Here is a 14,194-nt window from a genome sequence, read left to right on the forward strand (position 1 = left end):
CTCTGCAACATTTGTATGAAGGCATTATTATAGAACACATACCTGTTTTAGTTCATCGCTCTCACCAATGAGAAAATTGAGATTAGCTAAAACCTATTCCCAGAAATGTCTGCCTTTTAATTATTAAAGCTCATTTAATCATTTTAATTAAATTGTTAGTTGCACTTACCCCAGATCAGCCTTAAAACAAAATGTGATACTCCTGACACAAAGAAAGGAGCTTAACATGCCATCATTTAAAAAAAAATGATAACTGAACAGTACTTTCTTCAATCATGATAATGTTTTTGTTAATGAAAGGCCTAGTAAATTAGATGCAAGCAAAATATGACCAAATTTCAAAATTGAGATTTGGATGGACTATTGATATGGAAATTATCATTGAGCATTGCAAATAAGATAGTTCTTTCCTCCTTCACTCCTCCTATCCTGCCTCACATTTAGATGAATTCTGGTAGCTGAATTATGTTTATAGCATTTTTATAGACCCATTTGTAACAAGACTTTTTTTCCATTCTAGTAGTTGTCAACAAACTACCAGCACATTGAGTAGTGTGATGTTGTAAAATATTCACAATTGCTTTACACCTCACTCATGGATGAAACCGCTGTCACAAACCTCAGGCAGGCTAAACACTTGATTTATTCTGTAGTTAAACCATAACTGTGTTATTTACCAATGTCCTTGAAACTCAGCTGTGCAGAACAGAAGCTAACTTATGAAGCATATCTTATCTCAGAGGTACTTCAGATATATTGCTCATCAGATTTGGGTCCATTTTGTTTTCTCTGAAATGCTTACCTCGATTTTGATTGTTTGCAGAACTTTGTGTTGCTTCAAGGTATTTTCTTTGGTGAAGTCTGCAAGCGACATTTATGCTCTACGGGTGAGGGTAAAAGAAAAAAAAATAGTCAAATTGCTTATCATTCTTCTTAGGTTTGAACCTTTGTCTCTTTACTGTGTTAGTTTTCCAACCACTGGATCTTTCACTGACCTGCTCTGAACATATCCCATCAGTCAGTCGCTAAAGGTGGATTCATGGCCAATAACCCCACTACCACCAATGCCTCCTCCCCTACCCATGGCCCTCCAATTCTCCTCCACATACCCACCTAAATACCTTCAATCGCCTGTGCTTAACCTTCCTCCTTCCCCCCTCAAACTCCACAGCCTGTACTTTTTCACCTCTTTTGCAAAGAACTCTCTACTTCCCACACAAGCCAGACTCAAGCCCTGCTGAAGGATGGACAGATGTACCCCAGGATTTTATTCACCCCAAACTTCTGTCTGACTTCAAAAGGCAGCCCCTAGACATGACCAACCAGACCTCTATGTTTGCAGCTCCCTGACTGATGACACATAACAGTGTTTGACTTTGTATGGACCTACAGGACAGATTGCTGCCCCATTTCCCTGGATTGCATTCAGATAGATCCCCTGATCATGAGTGTCCCAGGCGGATAACTGATTGTGGCCAAGCCCCTGGACTGTGTGTGGACTGTGACCATGACTGACAATACTAGGACCGCCTGACAGACAATACAACCACCCAACATTAACTGGTCCAAAATTTAGACCCCACCAGTTTTTGACATGGCTATTTGGTTAATAAAACTAGTAGTGAATTTGGCTCTAGCTGTCATGCCAACAAGCTGACAGAGATGGCAATGCAAGATTTGGATGTTGCAAACATGCAGGTAGATGTTAAGTGAGCAAACACTATGAGAGTAAGTGAGCAGCTCCGAGATGCTGCCTGATCCAATTCTTCATTTGGTTGCCTGTCCAAGGGTACAAAGTGTCCTTGCAGCAGCCTTTCACAACTAGTTGCTGATGTGCCCTGTAATGCCGATGTCTGTTTCCGGAGCAGCCTATAAAGTGGATTGAAAAGGTGTCATAATGATCATAAAGGCTTGGCAACAAATTAAACATTCATCCAAGGCACCCCTGATATTGCCTCTCTCTCTCACACACTCTCTTAGTCCCACTATACCAACCCTAATGCCCTTTATATAAACCATGGTCCCCTTATATCCATATGCCAACTTATCTCCCCCTGCCAACTTAGAGCCTAGTTCCACCGACTACCATTTCCCCTTCACCTGTCATGCCAACTAATTGAATATACATCCACGTAGGAGGAAAATTCATTCTATTACTTAATTACAGATTGCACTCCATTCAAAAATGTATTTTCATGCGTAACTTCACAATTTGACACCCCTTCACAAGTTGGACAGTTCCAAGGGAGTTATGCAGAATCCTTTCCATTGTTAATAGTCCTAAATAGCATATGATGACCCTCCTCCCAACAAAGGGTGCCTAACCCCTACCACGAAGCTGCCCTGAGGCAATATGTAGAGGGTTAATGCAGCTTCATAAAGGAGTACCATAGTTGGCCAAAACAAATGCAAAATGAGAACGGACCTGCTCTTACCTGGTCCAATCTCCACACTCCAGGTTCCAGATGGTCATTAAAGTACAATTTCATGGAAGCAGCTGGTCATTTAAAAGGCACAATGCCTCTGGGAACTGTGTTTATACAGCCCACCCCCGGTCCTATTCCCAGGAAAATGAGAAATCTTGAGTTTGGGTGGAGAAATTGAGATCCTCAACTTCTTCCATCATATTCTCCGCAACAGAAATGCTCTGTGGTGTGCTCTGGAATTTGTGGAAAATTTGTCCCACAGTTACTGCTATTTCTGGTATCTGTTATTATTTCAGCACAAAAAGTATTCCAGCTGATGATATTTTAAATGACTAATGCAACACAAATTCTAAGAGTTTTGTGATGCTTGGCCATTACCCTTTTAAACAACTACTTCATGCATTTGAAGGGAAACAGATAATTTCATAAAAGGAAAAGGAATAGAAAGATATGCAGATGATTTCTGACAGTAGGAGATTCACATAGAATACAAACACAAGAAAATACTAGTCTCAATGGGCTGATTTTGCATTGTACTTTCATTATAAGGTTAATTATTGCAGACTCACTGTTATGAAAATTAATATCAACTACACATTTAATGCATTTAAAACATTCTTCGTTATCACGAGTAAATTTTAGGTGTTTGTTTTCTTTTGGCCATGACCAATATATGTGTCAATAAATCTTTTTGCCCTTGGAGAGATTGATTCAATTTTAATAGCCTAGTGGGGAGCTTTTTGGATTTAAAAAGTAAAATTATTTTCTTTCTCTCACACACTAGAACAAAATGTGGTCTCACATAGTCAATGCACCAACATTGCCCCTTGCACAGAAAATTAGGTAATAGTAAAAAAAATTATAAAAATTATAACTCATTCTCTATTTGGGTGCAGGCCTGATGTTTCTTAGTTGAGATGTTCCTTTGGCTGCAGTGAATATCTTGAAAGCATAAGATTTCTAAGGAACCATGAAAGTTCTTATAGTTGCTTTACACCAGGTATGAATTTCTCAGGTGAACTTGAAGATAGAACAAGGTGGAGGAGAGTCCTTCCTTCTCTTTCAAGGCCTTACAGTTAGGTACTTGGCTACTTAGCTGATTGCAGTGGTCTGATGACTTTAATTGCAGGACTCACTCTGGTGAAATCCTTTTGAAAGCTTGTTTGATTTTTGTTCATTTTTCAGTGTACAAAGGTGGCCATCTTATTTTGTGATCCCCATGAAAAGTTGAGTCACTGTCCAAATACAGTGTTGTGTTAATCTAATAAGCAATCTTATTGGAGGTTCTTTTTTACCCACTGTGGTTTCAACCAGCCAAAATTAGCCTCTGTGTTTGAAAAGTAAATCAACTTACCATAATGACGGTGTCAATGAGACTTGTCTACTTTTATCCTGTTCCACAATGAAGCAGAGAAGATGGTTACTTAATTTACAAAAAAGGTCTGCCAATCTTTTAAAATGCAGCTTATACAGTATAGCTGTCAAGGTTATGTCATCACCTGATGTGACATCACTGTCACACTGTTCAAATGTCATGCCGTTGGAAACCAGGGAATCTATGAAATTATTTTTCTTCCTTATGCTTTGGGAAACTTTGGTCAGGACACACATAACTCCATTGCCTATTTGATGTAAAGTAACATGTAATAAAAGTTTCTGCAAAATGACCCATGCAATCTGTCTTTCCCTGAATCAAACCGAAGCTCCCAATTTGCGAAATGTCCCGTCATTTCTAACAAATGTTCACGTCTCTTGACTCTGGAAAAGAACAGAAATCTGATCACGAACAACCAATCACTTAGATACAAGGGAAGAAATGAATACATAAAAGGAGGTCAGGGTAGAGTATATGGCTCCTTGAACCTGTTTCATTAATTAGTGTGATCATGTCTAATCATGTGCAACAACTCTACTTTTTCACCTCCTTACCATATCCCTTGATTCTATTTCAGTCTTCAGTATTTCCCATGATGTAACACAGATGACCCTCTGGCAGAAAACTCCAAAGCTTTGACTGAAGAAGTTTCTCCTAATCTCAGACATAAATAATTTACTCTTTACCCTGAAACTGGGCATCTGAGTTCTAAATTACCCAGTAATAGTATATACCCTGGCAAGCCCAACTTAAATCTTGTATGTTTCAGTGAGATCATCTGGTCCTGGGAAGTGTTGCTGAACAAAGAGAACTTGGAGTGCAGGTTTATAATTCTTTGAAAGTGGAGTCACAGGTAGACAGAATAGTGAAGAACGTGTTTGATATGCTTGCCTTTATTGGTCAGAGTATTGTGAATAGAGGTTGAGAGGTCATGTTATGGCTGGTACTGAATATTGGTTAGGTCACTTTTGGAATGCTGTATTTAGTTCTGGTCTCCCTGCTACAATAAGGATGTTGTTAAACCTGAAAGAGTTCAGAAAGGATTTACAAGGATCTTGCCAGGGTTGGAGGGGTTTGAGCTATAGGAAGAGGCTTAATAGACTGAGGCTATTTTCCCTGGAACATCGGAGGCTGAGGAGTGACCTTGTAGAAGTTTATAAAATCATGAGGGGCATAGATAGTGAAAATAGACAAAGTGTTTTCCCTAGGGTAGTGGAGTCCAAAACTAGAGGGCATAGGTTTAAGGTGAGAGGGGAAAGATTTAAAAGGGACCTGAGGGGAAACTTTTTCACACAGAAGGTGGTATGGAATGAGCTGCCAGAGGAAATGTTGGAGGCTGGTACAATTACAGCATTTAAAAGGCATCTGGATCGGTATATGAATAGCAATGGTTGAGAGGGATATGGGCCAAATGCTGGCAAATGTGATTAGAATAGGTTAGGATATCTGGTTAGTATGGAAGACTTGGACTAAAATGTCTGTTTCCATGCTGTACATCTTGATGACACTATGACTCGACTAAGTGCTGGAGAGTTTAGATCGAAGTTACACAGTATTGTCATTATAGAACGATCCTTTCATTTTAGGAACCAGTCTAGTGAATCTTCGTAATCCAATTTGTAGTGTAAGCTCATTCTTCCTTTGAAATAGAGACCAAAACAGCACGCCGTATTCCAAATGTGGTTTCACCAGTGCCCTGTACAACTGTAGCAGGACTTCCTTATTCTTGGATACCAATCTTGTCATGATAAAGATCAACATGTCATTTGCCTTCCAAATTACTTGCCATATTTGCCTACTTTCTGTATTCATTGGTTGTATTTTTAGAACAGAGGCTGGAGAAGTTCACCATTGCTCTAGCTCCACTGCTTCATAATAGGAACATAAATTAAAAATGCAGATACCAAAGTGACTGATTAAATACTTTGCCGATATTAGGTTATAAACAAAAAGACCTATCAACTGAGTTTCTTAATAAGCACAATCATGGTTTATTAAAAAACAAAACTTATTCAATAAAGACACAGTCAGTAACTTAAAAGTATAAATGCTTACTCCCGTAAATACAAAACAGTCACAAACACACACTCAGATAGTCTTCAGGAAAACAGGGAAAAGAAAATAGATTTGTCTGCAGAGACTGGGATTTGAAACAAAAAACACTTTGATTGATGGGTTATTCTTGAAGGCAAAAACATAAAACTTATAATGTTCCAGAGTCTGTTGCCCTGATGTTCTGACTTATGTAGTCAAATTATTAATCATTCAAAGATGTCTCTGAATTCTTGCAGACATTGCTTGCACAGGCAATAGAGATTTGAGATGTTCTTTCAATTACTCTTTCAAAAGTTTGCACCCTGAACTGATATAGAGGGTTTACTTTTCAGAAGTAGGAGAGATCAGCTAAACAATGTGTTCATAGGAAGCTTTCCCTCAACCCAACTTGTTCTTAGCAGGCTTCCTCCTGAACTAGATGAAACAAAAACATTTTCGTACCAGTCACTGTTCAAAAATAACCCCAGCAGGATCTACAGCAAAGCAACAGTTATGATTGGTGTATGATTTCTAGAAAGCCTTGATTAGAAAAAATATCCTCAGTGTCCGCCCTAAACTTTTAATTACCTCTTTTTAAGAAACCATTCCAGGTATGTACACAAATCAGAAAAAAAACATTTTTCCACAACCATTCAAAACGCAAGTCCTCCAAATAATATTAATTATAAAGCATCTTCCTAAAAGTAGGCACTGAGGTTTCAGGGAACATCAACATTTAGAAGTTAAAATATCTTACGCTGTGCTGATCAATTAATATATAGTGTGTGAAGTGAAAAATCTACCTTGATGAGCACAATAGCTTTGGGAAGACCACTGTAATCAAACACCTCATTAAGTTGAAGTGCACAAGAACATAACTCTGTGAGGAGTACAGAAGCACTTTCTAATTTTTAATAACTTAAAATGATTCAGCTCACTCAGCAAATAGCATATCATTTCCATTGGATTATACACAAGTCTTAAAATGTATGGTCAAAGTTTATGTTCAGTATGAGAAATGGAGGTGAATCTTTTCCCTTTGTTCACAGGTAACTTTGAAGACATTAACAAATACTATCAGAATTCCAAAACCTCACAACAGAAAGTGAATGATTCAGAACTGGTGCTGAACAACTCAAATATGACAAGAGAAAAGGCAGCTGCCTTGTTAAACAAAACAATGTTGATCAATAGAGATGAAATCCATGCATTAAACAACAAGACTAAACTACTGGAGTTGAGTATCCTAAAGGTGAGTTCTACTTCTGTTACAAAAAACATTTCCAGGAAAGATGCACTGGTCCATAATTTAAGGGTACAGAAGAGATTTATTAGAATATTGCCAGAGATATAAAACTTCTGTTATGTGGTAAGACTGGAGGAGCTGGGGCTCTACTCCTTAGTACAGAGATGCTTAGGAGAAGATTTTACAGAAGTGTTCAAATTCTTGAATAATAGAATAAATATCAAATTGGATAGAAAATGTTATCATGTTGTGATCACTCTTCCGCAAAATCCAATAGAATGAGATTAGCAATTGACCCTGTCTCATTAAACAATAATCAATTGTAACACACCAAATCTTTGGTTGATTCCTTGACATGTTGTTCCAGTCTTCCATTTATACATCATGGACTAAGTTATACATGATGTGCAAAAAGAAGAAATTAATTTGTACAAATACTTTTGTTCTGTTCTTCTTTAAATGTTGAAATCTAAGATCGATCTTTGACATTATTTAGTCTTCACTAATGGCATTTGCTAATGGCAATGAAATAATGATATAATTGAAATCAAGTATGTTCCCCCTGTATCAAGTATATCAATGAGACATGGGACAGTATCTTCCCTTCCAAATCAGGAAGCAAGAGTTTGGTCATTTCCTGATGTTATGGTTTAAATTCATTCATCTAAAATTTGATCTTCCAGAATTGGAGGTAGATTAGAGGCATGGTCACAGCCCACCTATGAGAAGTCTGAGGCAGGAACAGTGACAGCTAGATATCAAGGATAACCGGCTGGAAAACAAATGAGACATCAATGCAGTTCTCCGAACCCATGGCCTTTCCAACCCTCCTCAAATCTCTGATGCCTACTCCATGCAGCCTCAATAACATTCTTTCTATATGTTCCCATATCAATCTTCTGCTCATGCACCTAGGAGTGCCACGGTGGCACAGTGGTTAGCACTGCTGCCTCACAGCGCCAGAGACCTGGGTTCAATTCCCGCCTCAGGCGACTGACTGTGTGGAGTTTGCACGTTCTCCCCGGGTCTGCGTGGGTTTCCTCTGGGTGCTCCGGTTTCCTCCCACAGTCCAAAGGTGTGCAGGTCAGGTGAATTGGCCATGCTAAATTGCCCGTAGTGTTAGGTAAGGGGTAAATGTAGGGGTATGGGTGGGTTGCGCTTCAGCGGGGTGGTGTGGACTTGTTGGGCCGAAGGGCCTGTTTCCACACTGTAAGTAATCTAATCTAATCTAAAACCTATTGCCCCTCCATGCCACTCACCTTGTACACAGAACTCATGTGTCATATTATAATATTGGAATTTTTTTTCTTTGAAATGCTTTGAAAAGTAAGAAAAATGCTGTTTAAGCTCCTAATGAAAAATTTACATCTTCTAGAAGCTCATAAAACTGTCAATCAAACACTCTGCTTTGAAAAACGATTTTATGTCAAGTACTCAAAAATTTGTCAAATAAATAGCTTTTCAGAAAACACTTAACTGTTTTATCAAACAAATGAATGTAATTACAGTTTTCAAAATAAAACATATCATAAAATATACTGTCGAGCAAAGCACATAATCTCTTCCACTGCTCTGTGAGCAACCTCTGTTGACTTGCATCTATTAGTGAGGATTGTCATAGAATATTGAATTAAACAGCAAGCTTGACACCAGTCTCCATGAGTATCAGGTCATGATCTACCATTTTTGCCACACAAGGGTGTCTGTCAGGAATCAACAGTTAAGATACAAATTATTGCCTCATGAGTCTTTTTGGACGTCCTGGGTTCACTCAGCATCAGAAATGGAAAATTAGGTCCATGGTCTTAAAATATTCATTTTAAAATGTCAAATTGAATGAACGATAATTAGCCATAGTCCATGAGGGATAGAATTGATGGAAGGTGTCATAAGCAATGTTATCAAGCAGCACTTGCTTAGCCATTATACACTGACTTTGGATTTCACCAGACTCACTCAACCCCTGACCTCATTACAGCTTTAGTTCAAACTTGGAGAAAAGACCAGAATTCCAGCGGTAAAGTGACAGCCTTGGACATTTACACAACATTTGACCAAATGTGCCATCAAGGTGCCCTAACAAAATTGAAATCACAGAGACACAGAAATACAGGGTTAGGCCATTCAGCTCTTCATGCCTGCAGTACCATTCAATATGGTCCCCTAATTCTTTTTGCATGCCAATTTATACCTTCAAAATCTAAAACATTATTTTTCTTTCCTGAATATATACAGTAACTAATATAATTTATTGTATCCGTTGCTCCCGATGCGGTCTCCTCTACATTGGGGAGACTGGACACCTCCTAGCAGAGCGCTTTAGGGAACATCTCCGAGACACCCGCTCCAATCAACCGAACCGCCCCGTGGCCCAACATTTCAACTCCCCCTCCCACTCTGCCGAGGACATGGAGATCCTGGGCTTCCTTCACCGCCACTCCCTCACCACCAGACGCCTGGAGGAAGAACGCCTCATCTTCCGCCTCGGAACACTTCAACCCCAGGGCATCAATGTGGACTTCAACAGCTTCCTCATTTCCCCTTCCCCCACCTCATCCTAGTTTCAAACTTCCAGCTCCACACTGTCCCCTTGACCTGTCCGGACTTGTCCGACCTGCCTAGCTCCTTTTCCACCTATCCACTCCACCCTCTCCTCCCTGACCTATCACTTTCATCTCCTCCCCCACTCACCTATTGTACTCTATGCTACTTTCTCCCCACCCCCACCCTCCTCTAGCTTATCTCTCCACGCTTCAGGCTCTCTGCCTTTATTCCTGATGAAGGGCTTTTGCCCGAAACGTCGATTTTGCTGCTCGTCGGATGCTGCCTGAACTGCTGTGCTCTTCCAGCACCACTGATCCAGACTCTGGTTTCCAGCATCTGCAGTCATTGTTTTTACCTATATACAGTAACATGGCTGCCAGAGCCTCTATGTTCAAGAACTCCACAGGTTCACTACCTTTGTGTGACAAATTCCTTTCCTTATCTCAGTCTTAATGGTCTATCACGTGTCCTGAGACTATGTCCCCTGGTTCTAGACTTGTCAACCAAGGAAAACATCCTTCCTGCATCTCGTCTAGGCACACCTAGATTCGAATTTGTGTTTCATCCTGATCCCCTTGTATCCTTCTAAACCCTAGTGAATACAGACCCAATTGAAGCAATCCCTCCTCATCCAACAATCCTGTCATTTCTGGTATCAGTCTAGTGAACTTCTCCTGCACTTCATCTGTGGCAAGCACATCATTTCTTAGATAGGGAAATTAAAACTGTATGCAATATTCTGGGTGTGGCCTCACCAAGTCCCTGTATAACTGCAGTAAGATAGCCCTACTTCTAAACTGAAATCCTCTTGCAATGAGAGCCAATATACCATGTGCCTTCCTAATTGCTTGCTGCACCTGCCTGTCTACTTTCCTGACTGGAATAGAAGGACTGCCAGATCCCTTTGTAGATCCACACTTTCCAAAGCATCACCAAATAAATAATACTCTTTTCTGTTTTTTCACACCAAAGTGTATAACCTCATAGGAATGGTGTACTGCATCGGCCACATATTTGTTCAGTTTTCCTAAATTACCATAAAGCTTCTTCACATTCTCTTCACAAATGGTAATTTGGTGTCATCAGAAAACTTGGAAATGTTGCATTTGATTCTTTTGGGCAGGTCATTTATATATTATTAATAGCATGAGTCCAAATAATGATCTTTGTGGTACCCCAATTGCCTGCCACTTGGAAAAGGATCCATTTATTCTCAATCTCTCTTTCCTGTCTGTTAATCAATTCTCGATCCACAGTCGCTAACCTCTAATGAAGGACCTTATCAAAAGCCTTTGAAAAATCCAAGTACAACACATCTACTGGTTCTCCCTTATCTATTCCACTGTTTGCATCCTCAAAAAACTCCAGTAGATTTGATAAACCTGGTTCATCTTTCATAAACCCATGATGGCTTTAGTCCAGGCCTGATAATGCTTTCAATGTTATGTCAATGCATCTTTTATAATAGATTCAAGCATTTTCCCCAGTACTGATGTTAAGCTAATTTTTGTGTAAATTTTTCTGTTTGTGCTTTCTGTCCCTTTTGAAATAGTAGGATTACTTTTACTAACCTCCAATCTATCAGAACCACTTTAGAGTCTGTAGAATTTTTGAAGATAATCACCAATGTATCCAGGACTTCCAGTGCCATTTACTTTACTACTCTGAGAGGTAGATTATCTGACCCTGGTGATTTGTCAGCCTTTCATTCCATTCATTTCTTTAGTATAATTTCTTTTCCATAATACTAATTTCCTTCAATTCTGCCCTCTCATTAGACTCTTGGTTTCCTAACATTTCTGGGAGATTAAATGTGCCCTGTTTGTGAACCAAAACATGCATTCAAGCCTTCTGCTATTTCTTTGTCACCTATTATATTTTCCTCTATTTTTGAGTGTAAATGACATATATTTATTTTTATTAATCTTTTTCTCTTCACATTTGTAGAAGCCCATATGGTCAGCTTCATGTTCCCTGCAATTTTACACTCATACTTTGTTTCCCCCTCTTGATCAAGCTTTTTGTCCTCTTCAGCTGAATTCTAAAATCCTCCCAATTATCAGGCTTGCTATTTTTTCTTGAAATTTGACATCGTCCACTCTGTGAATCTAATATTACTCTAACTTATTTTGGAAGCCATGTTTGGTCCACTCTCTATCTTTGAGGAAAAAGTGAGGACTGCAGATGCTGGAGATCAGAGCTGAAAATGATTTCTGACTATGAGTTCTATCTGTACTCAAATGAGTTCTGCCACAACTCATTTGAATACAGATAATTTTGGATACACACATGGATGATAGTAAAATGAAGGGTGTGTGGGTCAATTTAAACTTAGAATAGATTAAAAGCTTAGCACAACATCGAGGGCTAAAGGGTATGTACTGTGCTCTACTATTCTATGTTCTATGTTCTAAAATTGAAGATGTGGGTTTCTACACACTTGTTCTGAATAATGATCACTAGACCCAAAACATTACATTAACTCTGCTTTCTCTCCACAGATGCCGCCAGACCTGCTGAGTTGTTTCCAGCAATTGCTGTTTTTGTTTCTTCACACTTGTTTCAGTTAGTTATTTTTTGCAGCTTTTGATTAAAAAATGTTAATTTTGTTTCAAACTGGCTTTTGTTTCTTTCACATTGATTTCATAAAGGTTAGCTCAAACTATGATCTAGTGATCACTGCAGCCATTTTAACTTAGTTTTACTCCTTTGGCAATCATTTAGGTCCATGAACTTTCCAGGTATTAAAATCAGACAATGAAAAAAGAATTGACAGTGCATATTTTCTCATGACTATGGTACAGTTTTGTGAATGGTGCCTTGAAACATATATTCTACTTTTGCACTCTCTCTGAGAACATTGCAGAGCATCTGTGAACATATCCAATCCTTGTTTCTTTTTAGGACTGAGCTCTATTTGGAAATGTTGCTTGGTACTTGCAAAGAGGAATTTCCTCATATCGGTTTTGAAATTATCTCAAACTACTGAGTGGTGTCCCTGTTTATCATTCCCTTTTTTTTTGCATTATTCTTACTGGAGTTTTGCCATTCACTTTAATCTTACATACCTCTACAACAATTTCTAATTTGACGTCCTTTTATTTCTCCAACACTTTTCTCATAAATCAGGCCTTTTTTTAACAAGGAATTAACCTTGTCTCTCTTCTCTGCCCTTCAGTCCTTCAATGTCTCTTTTCCTTAACTTTAGCAACCTGATCCATAAACATTTGTGGGCGGCACGGTGGCACAGTGGTTAGCACTGCTGCCTCACAGCGCCGGAGACCCGGGTTCAATTCCCGCCTCAGGCGACTGACTGTGTGGAGTTTGCACGTTCTCCCCGTGTCTGCGTGGGTTTCCTCCGGGTGCTCCGGTTTCCTCCCACAATCCAAAGATGTGCAGGTTAGGTGAATTGGCCATGCTAAATTGCCCGTAGTGTTAGGTAAGGGGTAAATGTAGGGGTATGGGTGGGTTGCGCTTCGGCGGGTCGGTGTGGACTTGTTGGGCCGAAGGGCCTGTTTCCACACTGTAATGTAATCTAAAAATCTAATTATCCCAGTTTAAGTATTAATAGGGCAATATTCAAAGATTGCATTCAGCAATTTTGGCAAGGTAGTCGATATGCTCAAAATAGCAGAAACCCTTTCTTTGCAGTGATAAATTGTGAATTTGATAATATCAAATATTATCACTGCTGAAGTAACATGGAAAGGTAATTCTTTTTAAAATTACACTATTATCCAATTTTGAGTAGTTGTCAATGCACCAATGTGTTTGTTGTTTATCTTATGCTTCGTGACTCCTTTTCCAGGTGCCAAAATAATGCATACAAGACACATTAGCCTTATCATTCTTGTTTTTCTCTAACTCTTAATGTTCAGAGTGATCAAGCCTGCACTATTTCAAGATAATGTGTACAATACAGATTGAGAAAAGAGTTTTAAATACTACTTTTAGACTGCACAAAAAAAAGTGTAGACATTTTCTGTAGAAGTGGAGGGGATTGACTGTGATAGTATTGATGACATTTTGAGATTCTACCTTATTGGACATAATCCATATGTTATGACACCTTCTCAGAAATAACAAGAATGAATATTTGTGACACTATGTTTCAAGACACCAACTTCATTTCCATTTTCATTTACCATATGATACACCATGTTTTAAACTTTCTCTCATTAATTTTGTAGATTTGTGGAGGACAAGGGAATATATCTTGTAATGAAAGTCAATGTGATGAAGCTCTATGCCATGACAGGTTTGGAAATCAAAGATGCAATGCCTCAAACTGTACTGGAATTCTGACCCTGGCAAATTCTGCATACACACGAAATAATGAAACAATAAACCAGATGAATGATCTCTTAGAAAAATTGCAGAATGCAATAAGCACGGTAAATGCTTTAAAATTTCAGGTTTTTATAAAGAACTGCCTGACATTCAAGGGGAGGTGATGGTGTAGTGGTTATGTCACTGCATTAGTAGTTCACAACTGCAGACTAAAATTCTGCAGTTCTGAGTTCAAATCCCATCATGTTAAAATTTAAGTTCAGTATAAATCTGGCCAGT

General features: G+C 38.9%; 1 protein-coding gene across 2 annotated transcripts in view; it reads left to right on the top strand.

Annotated features, from left to right (window-relative positions):
• The window catches only part of lamb4 (laminin, beta 4), a 120,739-nt gene that overhangs the window by 89,438 nt on the left and 17,107 nt on the right, over positions 1-14,194 (top strand). For both annotated transcript variants that reach the window (XM_043713613.1, XM_043713614.1), the window contains exons 28-29: positions 6,885-7,087; positions 13,816-14,019. In XM_043713613.1, the coding sequence (XP_043569548.1) occupies positions 6,885-7,087; positions 13,816-14,019 (407 nt within the window). The remainder of the gene's footprint in view (positions 1-6,884; positions 7,088-13,815; positions 14,020-14,194) is intronic.

Source organism: Chiloscyllium plagiosum, chromosome 23 (genome assembly GCF_004010195.1).
Source record: "Chiloscyllium plagiosum isolate BGI_BamShark_2017 chromosome 23, ASM401019v2, whole genome shotgun sequence".
Taxonomy (NCBI): Eukaryota; Metazoa; Chordata; class Chondrichthyes; order Orectolobiformes; family Hemiscylliidae; genus Chiloscyllium; species Chiloscyllium plagiosum.